At 41.1% G+C, this 13,751-nt stretch overlaps 1 protein-coding gene across 7 annotated transcripts in view; it reads right to left on the bottom strand.

Annotated features, from left to right (window-relative positions):
- The window catches only part of SP100 (SP100 nuclear antigen), a 92,833-nt gene that overhangs the window by 28,316 nt on the left and 50,766 nt on the right, over positions 1–13,751 (bottom strand). For 6 of the 7 annotated variants that reach the window (XM_024124496.3, XM_028482540.2, XM_028482545.2 and 3 more), the window contains exons 7-11: positions 11,771–11,917; positions 10,964–11,047; positions 7,237–7,290; positions 6,533–6,616; positions 1,677–1,730 (exon numbers count right to left, since the gene is read on the bottom strand). In XM_024124496.3, coding sequence (XP_023980264.1) covers positions 1,677–1,730; positions 6,533–6,616; positions 7,237–7,290; positions 10,964–11,047; positions 11,771–11,917 — 423 coding nt within the window. The remainder of the gene's footprint in view (positions 1–1,676; positions 1,731–6,532; positions 6,617–7,236; positions 7,291–10,963; positions 11,048–11,770; positions 11,918–13,751) is intronic. The other variant, XM_024124497.3, reaches the window with a different exon arrangement.

Below are 13,751 nucleotides of genomic sequence, written 5' to 3'. Positions count from 1 at the left end.
AAGATCCTTGGCATTGATTTCCTCATATGCAAATGGATAATAAAATGACCATAGATTTCCTGTTTAAATACAGATTTTGAGAGTCTTGTCTCACTTAAATTTATTCCAGCTATTTTGTAATGGGAAAAAAAGATATTCACAGAGAGAAACAAATGGCTTCGGCATATAAATTTTTTTAAGGTGTATGAAAATTCTTAGTAGAAGAACATTAAATAAGATGTGAATAAATGGGTAGAAGTCTTTGTTCTCCCCAAATTAATCTGCAACTTCAATGCATTTCTTTTTTTTTCTTTTTCTTTTTTTAAATTAATTAATTAATTAATTTATTTAGGGCTGTGTTAGGTCTTTGTTTCTGTGCGAGGGCTTTCTCTAGCTGTGGCAAGCGGGGGCCACTCTTCATCGCGGTGCGCGGGCCTCTCACTATTGCGGCCTCTCTGTTGCGGAGCACAGGCTCCAGACGCGCAGGCTCAGCGGCCATGGCTCGCGGGCCCAGTTGCTCCGCGGCATGTGGGATCTTCCCAGACCAGGGCTCGAACTCATGTCCCCTGCATTGGCAGGCAGACTCTCAACCACTGCGCCACCAGGGAAGCCCTCAATGCATTTCTAATTAGAGCTTCCAATGAACTTGGGAAGGAAATGGGGGAATCTTCTTGAGTTAATTTTAAAATTCACCCCCAGTGAATCATCAGTCTGGTGCTACTTCTGAGCTCTCCTTTATCTTCTGCAATTTTCTTGTAAAAGAAAAACTAATATATAGACAAGCAAAGACACTGTGTGATCAAAGTGGTGATTGAAATCACAATGTAATAGAGTAAGGAATATTTTTAAAATTCTCACCTCACATATACACAAATAGGCAAAACCCACAGGGTTTTGGATGTAAATATTAAAAATGATAAGGTACTTCAAATATTCTAGAATCCAATATAGAACAATGTTTTAAAATCTTCAGCTAGAAGCTGTTGTAAATATGATAGGAAACCAAAGAACTAGAGAGAAAAAAGGTAACAAATTTGATTCCTAAAAATGTATAACTTCTCTAGGACAAAATATTCCATTAACAAACCTAAAAGAAAAACAACAAATGGGACAAAATGTTACCAACATATAGAATCAAGATTTAATGTACATGTATATCATATAAAGATTTCTGTATTCATTCAGCATGGTAAGAAAAATACAAACACCACAACATGACTGAGCATTCTATGACAAAGAGTTCTATGAAGAAGAAAAACAAATGACAAATAACAAATGGAAAATACTCAACCACACTAAAAATGAAAATAGTACATGTTAAAGCACCCCTTAAAAAAGACTTTTTGTAGTTCAATTTAAAATGTTAAATATTTTAATTTTCTAGGTATGATATAATAATTTTAAGAGAGAGTGTACGCATAGAATTATCCTATTTAGATAAATAAAACTACATTGCAAAATGTGTTAACACATGCATAGAAAAATTCTGGGAAGATATATAACAGTGTTTATAAGAAACATATTTTAAAATCATCATAAAAAGCAATGTGAAGATATGAGCATTTTGAAAAAATAGTTACTTTAAAAGGCATAATTTTTTTGTCTTATTAAAGGTATAGAAAATAATAATAAACTTTAGCATTAAAAAATAGTTGGTTTGTAACATGAAAATCGAGTAAATTCTTATGCACTCTTACTTCTTTTCTCACTGTGTTTTCCCAAAGTAGAATCGCTTCCAATATCCGTGGTATCTAGAAAGTAACAGGTGGTGGTCAGAAAATGTAAAAATTTTGAAACTGTAAAAAACTGTAAAACTTTGAAAACTCTCTTCACTACTTATGTGCATCAGTTTCTTCATTTATGAAACAGGAATAACAACAGTCATGCTGTTCAGGTTTTAAATTTCTTATGAAGATTCAATAAGATCTTAGTTGCAAAAGCTAATGAGAAATCACTGTGTAAATCAGTAACATGCTAGAGAGCATCCTTCAAAACTATATGGTGCGTTTATGAATAGTTGTCTGAGGTCTTTTATTCCTGTCAGGGCAAAGGACCATTTATTTGTCTTTTGAGGCCTTTCCAAGGTTGTGACAAAGTGACACTATTATCTACCAGCAGAAGAGCACTTTTATTTCTTTGCCCCATGATATTGCCATTTTTACCAGTGTATTTCAACGACATCATCCATGTATAATCAACAGGACCCATTCTGTTAAACAGAAATCTTTTCTCCCTGCAGTTCCCCAGTGGGTCAGTTCAAGCAAATGAAGAGGGGAATGGGATTCTGACATGGACTGGATGTACTCCTTGTCAAAGTATGCTTAGAGTCAAGTGCATCAGGAACTGGAGCTCTGATTTCAGACTCCTGACATCCTGCAGCACAGGCCCTGTGACCTTCACCTTCCATAACTGGCCCGCCCCCTGTTGTGAGCTGGTAGGAGTTCTTGAACCTACCACACCTCCCGCAGGGTCTGTGGTGTCTGCTGAACCACCTCTACCCTGACCTTGGGTGTCCTTACCCATCATGTCAATGCTTGGCTACTTTCAGTCCTTGCTTCTTGGCTTCTAGACACACTTTTTGAAAAACACATGACACGGGAACACTTCTCAGGTCCCTGGAGCTCTGTTCCTAAGTTATGATTTGTAAAGAATTTTCATTTGCACCCCTCCCCTCACTTCTGAGCAGCCACCTTCGGCGGACTCCTACATCACAGGGTGACTCTGCCTCTGAGGTCGCTTCCTCTTGCTGCTGGCCCTCGCTGCCCTTGTCCCTTCCTTGTTATCTGCCTTTTCTCTTTTTCTCTTTGCCCAAAATATGTATCTTTGTTTACCTATTTTTTCTTTATATGCTTTTCCCATCCATCCATTAATGACGTTTATATATACATTTGTACTTACTTTTATGCGACATTATTCTTTTCCAGAAATATTATTTATTACATTTATATGTATATGTATATACATAATTCAATTATTAAAATAATTTTTATAGCTATTCTCATATAAATACTATAAGAAACTAATTTTTACCGGACAAATTCCAAATGTTGGAATACAGAAAGTGGTCTTTTTTTCTATTCACTCAACAAGTTTGCTGAGCATCTTTCATGTACCAGGTGCCGAGGTGAGTGATGATGCACGAAGAGTGAATGCTTGTCAATCTTCTGAGCAACCAGGGAACTGACACTTAATGAGTGAATACCTTGAAACATGGAGAATGTTAGGATACAGCTTGTACAGGATACTCTGGGCATGCAGAAGGCGGGAGGAACTCGCAGAGTTTGAGATGAGGGACCTCTTCTGGAGGAGGCATCATGGAAGGAGTAGTCAACCAGATTAGGGAGAAAGGTGACTAAGATGATAGTCCCGAATGGATGGAGAAGCATGTGCAAAGGTCTGGAAGTAACCGAAAGGAGTTTAGTATGTCTGAACAGAGAGTGAGAGAATGAGAGGGAACGGTGAGAATGGAGAAAGAAGCAGGAGCCTCAGGTATGGAGCTTTGGAGACCACATGAAGAAGAATTAACTTATTCCTAAAGAAAATCAAATGATATTTGGCTATTATGTAGGAAAGCAGCATGAACATAATTGCATTTTTGAAAGATCAGTTTAGCTAAATCACTTAGAATGTGTTTGGTGGGCACGATACGAGGAGGACAAATAGGAGCCTGTAGACCTAGTTCCGGTGAGAAGTGATATAGATATGGATGAGAGTGCTGGCACGGAGATGGAAATAAATGGACAGGGTGGAGACATATAAAAGGAATAATTGAGAGAGTTAGGTGACAGACGGGGTACATCGATTGAGGACATGGCTGTGTCACGGATGACTCTGAGAATTTCAACTTGAAAGAATGAGTCCGTTAATAAGTGGTTTAGAGATCGCAAACACTGGAGGAGCAGAGGCTTTCTTTAGGGGGCAAGATGATGTGCTCAGTTTTAAACGTGTTGAGTTTGAGAGACATCTAAGTGGAGAAGTCTAGAACCTTCCGGACCTTAGCAAGAGGCCTTTCTGACACTTGGATAATTGAGTTTGGAAGCTTAGAGGGCAGAACTGGGCTGGAAATGTGTGTTTAGGAACGATTCGATTGTAGATGGTGACTGAAACCATAAGAGTACATGAAACCCCTTTGGTGAGGGGTACCTTGTAATCTGGGTGAGTTACAGGAGCCACTTTGATACCTGGGGACACCTTACCCTGAAAACTCACTGCTAGTGTGAACCACCCCTTGTGCCAATGTTGCTTTTGTCCCTTGGTCATCTCAGATTCCACAATTTCTCCATCTCTCTCCTTTCTTTCTTTTACACTGCCCCTCGCTCTCGCTACCATTTTTCTCTCATCTTTTAACCCTTTATCTATGCAGTTATCTCCGTGCCTCATCTTTATTCCTCTCCATTGATTGCTTCCTGTATGTACCTCATTTCATCTAGTTTTTTAATGCTTCTGTCTCTGGATCTAGTTTTACTGTTGAAGTAATCCTCTTTATATTGTCACATCACTTTCTGTTTTCTCTTTGCTTCAGTTTGTTTCTCTTAATCTTATCTTGATCTTTTGGCTTTTAAAAAATTACAATCTTTGTGTTTATCTCTATTTTCTTCAACCATCTTTGGCTTCGTCTCACAGTTTACCACTTTCATTGTCACCATCTGCCTGCTTTTTTGACACTGACCACGCTATTGACTATTATTAGCTCTCTGTGAGCTTTCTACATCACAGGATTGTCCGTCAGTCACAGACTTTATTATCATGTTTCTGGTCCACTTCCTAAAGGTATCTTGAAAATTATCCATCTTCCTCTACAAAACTTCTCAATCTCGTGATATTTGGATCTCATGTCCACTTAGAAAAACTTGACACTTACTCAGATATCTTTTAATTTGAAGAAACTTACTCAGAAAATCTTTTCAGCCTAATTTTTCAATTATTTCTCCTTGCATTATCCACTTAGCATCACCTCCCGCCACCCAGAAGCTGAGCTCTTCTTTCTCTTTTGGCTCCTTCAAACCTGCTGAAAACAGTCCAAATCTGTGCACAGGCCTGTCTGTATATGAGTATGTGTATTGGTGTGTGCACGTATGGCAATGTTTTGGGGGAGAGACAGGTAAAGAAGGAAGAGCTTTTCCTCTGTGCAGACAGTAAAACAAAGATAACTGAGAACTAGTATCACAATTGGCTTTTCTATCACTTGCTAATAGATTGGCATCTCTTCTGAGTCTCTTCCTCTATTTATTTTTAGAGCTTTGAATCCACAGGACATTGAAGGGAAATAAGGAAACAGCAGACTGTAGATGGCAATCAGGAAACAGACTTTGATGTGGTCATGCTGATCTATGTTCGAAGCTCAGATGGGCTGAAGAAAAATACACCTGCTCCGATGACTACACCTCATATCCAACAGAGATTTTCTCTGTCTCTTTCAATCTAGCCACACCTCCTCCTCCTCCTTTTCTTCAATTTTCTGCCCATCTGTGAACTTCGCTGTCCCTGATTTCTCTTATCTTCTGTGTTGATTTCTCTCATTTCATCAGTTATACTCTTAATATCTGTTCCTTTTTATTTCTCTGTTCATCCTTTTAGGCATTATCCTTCTAGGTGTTCTGTATATCATACAACTGGTTCCATTCCTACCCTCTCTGTTTCTTTATGGTTTTTGCTTTTTCCCTCTCAATCTGAATATATATTTCAAAATCCACACCAATACTGGTGGTTACATACCCACCAATATATATACATATATATGTATATATGTGTGTATATGTATACACACACACACACACACATATATATATATACACATATACATATGTATTTATTATTGTTGCTAAAAACGTTTTCTTGCATCAGGCACTGATACATTCCCCTGTGAATATGCCAGGTCCCTCGTATCTCCTCTTTGGACTCTGATCATGGGACACAGCTCTTATCTTCCTGCCCGTTACATAAAATAGTCACCCTTTTTTACCCTTATACATTTGTACATCTATTTCCTCATCCTAAAATGGGGAAGCAGGAGTTAGCCTTCCTAAGTCTTAAAGATTTTGTGATAACAGAGTAAGATATTATTTGCCAAAGGAATTTAAAATATGGTACAATCCAATTACAATGTGATGAATATCTGTCACAAACTATACTAAAGTTTGAGAATGGTTGATCTGAAGCTTTTATTTCTGTCTATCCTTACACAGCAGGACCAGTTGTCTTTTGAGGCTTACAAATGACATTAGTGTCAACCAGTATATCACTATAGATATCTAGGATCTTAGTGCTAGCAGGCATGACAGTAAGTGTTTAAAAAGAGACCATCATCGTGGTGATTATTTCTGCTAAAATAGGAATATAAAGTTACATACATTTAGTGAATATGAGTCATACTATGAAACATGAATTTATAATAATTTCCTGCCTCTTTCCTTTTTCTAAAATCCGAAAAGTAGCTCCCAGGATTAACTGGATACAAGGTAGTCAAGGTCTCAGAATAAAATGCACCAGGAAACAGTGTCTTTTCATTCCTGACATTCTGCAGGCCAAGGCTTGGCATCCTAATCTTCTTTACCTGACCCATTTCTTAGGACTGAGCTAGACGTTTCCTGAGGCTCATCTTCGTTACTCAATTCTGAGGTGTCACCACTGCTGATCCCTGCAGAAAGAAATAAAATTCCTTTACAGTCTCAGCCTGTGTCCTAGGACCTATACAGCATGGAGTTCTTTAAAAGGAAATCTGGAAAGGGGAAGCTTATGTAGAAGAGGTAGGAATATTCCTACCACTAGGCCCCCTACGGCTCCACCTGACCTCCTGGTCAAGGTTGCTCCGGGGACCGCCCCCAAGGCCGGGACTGGACACAACTTTGCCATGGAAGGCACTTGCTCTCGTCGCTATTCTTTACCCTTTCCTCTTGTCTGCACATACTTCTGCTTCCACTTTGTTTCTTATCCAGGGGGACCGTGGAAGCAACATTTTCAAGATGTCAGAGCCTCCATCAGCTGGGCCCTCGGTGAGCACCCCTCCACCCTGGGAACCGCTTTATCCTTTCATGTGAGTGAAGAATAAACTTGTACCGCACTTGTGACACTGAACTTCTCGAGGCCTACAAGTAACATCAATTGGCCCCGCTCACCAAATTCAAAACGTATAATGCGAATCATCTAAAATGCCAACAAATTTATCGTTTTATTTTAAAGGATATAACCAAAAATTTGAATGAAGCTTTTGTAGCAAAGAAAGATATTTGTCACAGCAAGAGTTTTGATTGTTCTTACGTCTTTTCCTACTGCTTATGCTGCAAATTGATGTGTTGTCAATATCCCAAGGATCTAGGAAGGAAAGGAAAATACAACCAGTCATCTATATGTAAAAGAGTAGTAAATCTTATGACTACTCACATTGTAGACAGGATTTGGACTATAAAGACACAATGATGATCATTTCTGTCTCTTCCTGTCTAAAGGGAAGTGATCACTACCGAATGGAGCAAAGACCCCCACCCCCAATCCTTTAGCCCGAATTGCAAAGTCAAAGAAGTTTTGAAAACCGATATTTCTTCATAGGTTTGTACTAACTAGTTTGGCAATGAATCTGCACTTCAGCTGCCATGAGTCCAATAAAATATTTATCACAGTTGTTGTGAATTCACACAATTTGCTGCAGGAACACTAATACAGTATATTTGAGAATGAGATTCTGTCCCAGACCCTACTGGAGTGTTTTATAACAAGTAGGATGTACACCACACCGTCTTTCTAAAATAATAAAACATTATTATCCTACATCTGGCTTTAAAGATTTTGAATAAACGATTATAAATATTTGCTAAGAGTCCAGGTTGTTAGTTCTGACTCTTCCAATAATTGTCCCTATGTGATGTGTAAAGACCCTTAAATGTTTATATGCTGGAGTTTCCTCACCTGTGAAATGAGGGAACAACAGTTTTCTGACCTACCTTTTAGGTTGTTGTAAACACAAAATGATACCTTATTTGTGAAGATGTTTCCAAATATCACTATACAGGCCAATGTCATGTTGCAGGTAATGCTGTGTTCCTACCCGGCTCTGTCTTTTACTCTCCATGTGAATTCATGAAAGACCCTCAAACATTACCAACTCCTGTTTCCTCATCTATAAACCTGGGATAACCTGGTTACCCTAACTCCCTGTTAAGGTTTTTGTAACAACAAAGGGAAGCTTTGTTTTTCTGGCCCCAACAGGGCCAGAAAAGTTAAATGTGAAAAATGATATCCTAGAAGGAATCAAATCGAGGCATGTGGAGAATGCTCCGAATAAGATTCATCAGGAAAACAGAGCTCTGGATTTACACTCGGGATAGTTGCTGTCCACGGCTGCAATCCTTATATTCCTACAGGAGCCAATTGCAATCGTGAGCAGGTGGCTTCTTTGGCCCCTCCTCCCTCACTGGATTCTAAAGAGTCAAGGTTATTGGTCACCGCACAAAGGAACAGGATTCTTAGGGGTTTGGGCATGTGACCAAGGAACCCATTCAGCAGGAAATTCCCTCATAAGAGAACTTGCAAAAGTCTTGAAAAGCCATGCGAGGCATGGCCTGCACCCAGGCCACTCCGGGCAGCCCTTCTAAGTCATCTGCTGTGTAAGTTAGTGACGCTCCATTCCCTGTTCCCAGAGCAGAGACAATTCAAATGCAAGGGGCAACTTTGCTCTGCTTGAGCCTTACGGTCCTTCCCTTCTGTCTCTTCTACCTCTGACCCCTTCTCTTGTCTTTTCAAACTTCCTTTGTTTCTCAGGTAGGGCGCCTTGGAAACCTTGTGTTCAAGACCTTGTGTGAGTCTCCTCTCCTCACCTCCTCCCACCCCCTGCCAACCTGGTACCCTCCTGAACTATTCGCAAGCCTGGGAAGTAATCTTCTCATGTGTCTGAGCCGTAGATGTGTTTTAGGACTATCTTCTGGAGCAGTCTTCCTACTAGTACTAAGACAAAAGTGTTCCCTAAAAACTGAAACAAATCTACATTTTACTTTGATAGATCTAGTGAGCAATTAGGTTGAGTGTATTATTTAAAATATTGCTCTTTTGTGGCACCGAGATCAGGTAACATTTTATTTCTTCTTAGGACTGTCCCTAGTGTGTTTCCATAAATAGGAAGGTTTCTGATATTGTCTAGGTCTAAAAAGTAGAAAGGGACAAAAATTCACCAATTTGTACACTACAGAGACACAGATCTTATGGCAACTCAGGCTACCCATAGGATTGAGGAAATAACATTTTGCGGTACGCGGGCCTCTCACTGTTGTGGCCTCTCCCGTTGCGGAGCACAGGCTCCGGACGCGCAGGCCCAGCTGCCATGGCTCACGGGCCCAGCCGCTCCGCGGCATGTGGGATCCTCCCGGACCGGGGCGCGAACCCGTGTCCCCTGCATCGGCAGGCGGACCCTCAACCACTGCGCCACCAGGGAAGCCCGGAAATAACATTTTGATAATCATTTCGAGCTTCAATTTTACAAGAAAGTCATCCAGTATCCAGGACGCTAGCCTTGTTATTCCCTTAAGTCTCCCATGAGACTTTGTAGAGACCTTGAAACATTTACGTGATTGTGTTTCCTCATCTAGAAGCAAGGGTTACAATGTCCATCCTGCTTAGCCCTTAAGGCTGTTGTAAGATACTGTTTGCAAAGGTCCTTTGAAAAATCACTGTATATGCCATGACTTGTTGAAGAATTCTGTCAAAAACAATCCTTTGGGTTTCAGAATGCCTTATATGAAGTCTTTATTTCTGCTAACACTAGGTAGCTGGACAAGTTATAACATGATTCAAGTTTGTGATCAGATGATAATAAGACCTTCCAATAAAGGAATACAGCCCACCCTTGAACAATATGAACTGCACAGGTCCACTTAAACTCAGATTTTTTTCCATACTAAATACTACAGCAGGACTTCCCTGGTGACGCAGTGGTGGAGAATCCGCCTGCCGATGCAGGGGACAAGGGTTCGATCCCTGGTCTGGGAAGATCCCACATGCTGCAGAGCAACTAAGCCCGTGTGCCACAACTACTGAACCTGCTCTCTAGAGCCCACGAGCCACAACTACTGAGCCCACGGGCCACAACTAGTGAAGCCCACACGCCTAGAGCCCGTGCTCCGCAACTAGAGAAAGCCCCTGCTCAGCAACGAAGACCCAACACAGCCAAAAAAAAAAAAAAAAAAAAAAAGAAAGAAAGAAAGAAAAAGAAATTAAATACTACAGCACTAAACGATCCAAAGTTGGTGGAACTCATGGATGCGAACTGTGTGTATGGAGGGCTGACTCTTAAGTTATAGGCAGATTTTTGACTGCACTGGAGGTTGGTGCCCTTAAACCACGCATTGCCAACCGTATTTAGCTTTCTGTTCTTTGTAGAAATCACTGCATAAATCCACCACTTCATAGGCATAGCAGCTAGTAGTTTTTTTTTTTTTTTTTGGCTGCGTGCAGGCTTTCTCTAGTTGCGGCGAGCGGGGGCTACTCTTTGTTGCGGAGCACGGGCTCTAGGCACACGGGCTCAGTAGTTGTGGCACGTGGGCTCAGTAGTTGTGGTGTGTGGGCTCTAGAGTGCAGGCTCAGCAGCTGTGGCTCACGGGCTTAGTTACTCCGCGGCATGTGGGATCTTCCTGGACCAGGGCTCGAACCTGTGTCCCCTGAATTGGCAGGCGGATTCGTAACCACTGCGCCACCAGGGAAGCCCGCAGCTAGTGGTTTTAAACACACTCATTACTTTGCTGGCCTATTTCTACTATATAATCAATATAGGGTACATATATTGATTAATGGGACCCAATAGTTAATAGGCCTCATCCTCAGATATAGATTTCACATCTCTCTGCATTTCCCATAAAAGTCCAGTAAAATAAAGACAGAGAATGGGATTCCAGAGTAAACTGGAACCATGCTACAGAAGGGGCTCAGAATAAGATTCTCAGGAAACAGTAGCTCTAGTTCAGATTCGTGCAGCCTAGGCCTTGCTCTCCCACATCCTTACCGGACGCCTTTCTCGGTGCTGACGTGGAGGGTTCTGGGGACTCGTCTCCGTCACTGGATTCTGCAGAGTCCTCACTGCTGATCACTGCACAGGGGAACAAAACCCCTTAGGATCTCAGGGTGGAGCCCACGCAGCAGGAAACCCCAGAATGAGAGCACTGGGAAGATCTAGAAGCTAAGTTAACTCAGGGCGCCGTGGCCTGTGCTTGAATGTGTGTGACCTGCAGGTTTCTCCAGGTCCTGCACAAAAGGTGATGATATTCACAGAGGGCAGCTTTGCCCATCTGCCAGCACTCTTCTTCCCTCACCCTCATTCTACCTCTTACCACCACCCTCAGTCTACCTCTGACCCTCTACTTCATTCTACCTCTTTCTTTCATTCTTATTTTACTTCTTCACCTGCCTCTTGGCTTGGCCCATTTTCCCTACTGGCATAAGCCTCTCTTTCTGGGGATGGTACCTCTTTATACCTTGCTTTGTCTTCATGTGTTTCTTTTCTGTCTCCTCTCTTGAATACCCTGGGTCTCTGATTTTTTCCCTTTTCTTTATCTTCTACCCCCACACTTTCCTCTCTTGCTTTAGAAATTGTCTCTTGGACATCAATACTTATTATCTACCCCTTCTGTCTTTTGATATTTTTCCAATTCCTGGGGAATCTCTTCTGCTAAACTCACTGCACAGGGCACTGGTTCCCTCCCCTTCCTGCCTCTGTCCACGGCCACCTGGACTGGCTGGATGTGCCCTGATGACCTGCCCCAGCCTCTCGCCCTGTTCCTGTGACTCCTGCTCCACACTGTGTCAGCCTTACCTATTACATCAGATGCCTGGTTACAGTCGGTCCTTGCTTGGGTTTGCCGTTCAACTTCGGGGTTGAAACATGGCTTCTCCTTCTTTATATCCACCAGAAGGACAGAACAGGAATTGATTTGAAGTCCATGGTTGGGTAGCTTGGCTTCTGGATCAAATTGTAATGAATGAAGAATTTTCATTTGTCACTCCAAAAGGGAGTAAGCACCGTTCATTAGCATTTACAGCCTTCTCCTTGTAATTCCACTGCAGGAGGGAGGCTTCACCCCGACCCTTCTCCTTCCTGCTGTTCAACTCTGTCCCTTTCTTTGTGTCTCTCTCAACTCTCAGGTTTTTATTTTATCTTTACTTTCTTTTCACTTACTTTTCTCATCTTTTGATGACTTTTTTTTTGCTTTTCAAAAATAAAAATCATAATTGCAGTATAAACCATAGATAAAAATGCATAAATCATAAATTTTGAATTATCACAGAACAAGCATATCTGGGTAACCATCACTTTGGTCAAGTAATAGGAGATTACTAACACTTCAGAAACCTCTTAGTGATGCCCCCTCTAACTGTCCAGATGTATCTTGCTCAAGTTAACCACCACTTTGACACTTTTAATACCATAGATGATTGATTTTGCTAGTTCAAAATTTATATAAATTTATATAAGTGGAATCATTCACTCTTGCTCTCTCCCTCTGTCTCTCTGACTCCTCAGGGGCAGGGGTGGATTTGGTTTCTTTAGTCAACATGTGTGTGATAGTCATCTGTATCCATTTCGTATATTTATCTTCACCACTATATAATATTCCTTTATAGAAATTATCCATTAAAAAATAAAACCATAAAATATCCACTTTTGCTGGCTCAAGCTTTAGACTACTATGAATAACGCTATGATGAACATTCTTTTGTATGTGTTTTGATGAAGATAATATGCATTTCTGTTGATCTGTTGAAGAATGTAACTGCTGAGTCACAGGCTATGTGTAAAGTTCGGATTGACGGAAGTGACAAAACCATGGTTGGCTTAATCCACTAAGTGTGGGGGCTATTTTTTTATACAGCAATAGAGAACTGATACAGCTTCCAAACAGAGATGTCCATCAGATCTTCGAATACAGATCTTCAAGCACTTGGAGGAATAAGTCTAGAGACCAGGTCTGGCTGGAGATGTACATCTAGGAATCAAGAGATGATGATGGTACTGAAACCATGGGGAGGGTGAGATGCCTGAGGGGAGGCCTATTTTTATCTGCGGGGGTTACAGGGCTATTTTGATCACTGCAGATACCTTACCCTTCTCAATGGTATTAGGAACAGCCCCTTGTGTCTTCTTTTTTGAAGACTGTCTCCTCAAGTGGGGCAATGTCTTGATTTGTCTCCTCTCTCTGTTTGGCCCACTCTCTACCGATTTTTAATTCATTGTCTTTTAAGTTATTCTCTTTGTGCCTCTCCTACCCCCATTTTTCTATTTATTGGTATTCTTTTTCATCTGTATCTTTCTCTCTTCATCTCTTTTCCTCTACATTTGTAATCACTGTCCCCAGGGTCCAGCAGGGTCTAGGACCAGGCAAAGGAGGTGCCTAGGGCACAAGAAGGTGCCAAGAGTAAGATAATCCTTATATGTGCCCCAGGGTCTCACTCTAGACCTGACCCTGCTGTCCCGTACCTGCTTTTTCAATGTATCCATTCTCTGTTACGTTTCCTACTTTCTCCTACTCTATCCATCCCTGTTCCTTAATTATTATTATGACCTGCGTATGTCTCCTCTATATCAATTTTGTCTTTCTATATATTTTCCTCATTTAAGCATTCAAATCATCACCAAAGTTCTCCCTGTGTGTGCCATTGTCCAGCACACCACTTCCCTCTACCTGCCACTTCCTTCTAAAAGGCCCTTCACCTGGGCTTCCTTACTTGCAAATCTGACCTGCAACATCTTACATGATTTACATGTTTCTGTTATAACCTCTGAAAAGGAAGTTGCA

This window comes from Physeter macrocephalus, chromosome 2 (genome assembly GCF_002837175.3).
Source record: "Physeter macrocephalus isolate SW-GA chromosome 2, ASM283717v5, whole genome shotgun sequence".
NCBI lineage: Eukaryota > Metazoa > Chordata > Mammalia > Artiodactyla > Physeteridae > Physeter > Physeter macrocephalus.
This window is presented reverse-complemented; position numbering and strand designations above follow the sequence as displayed.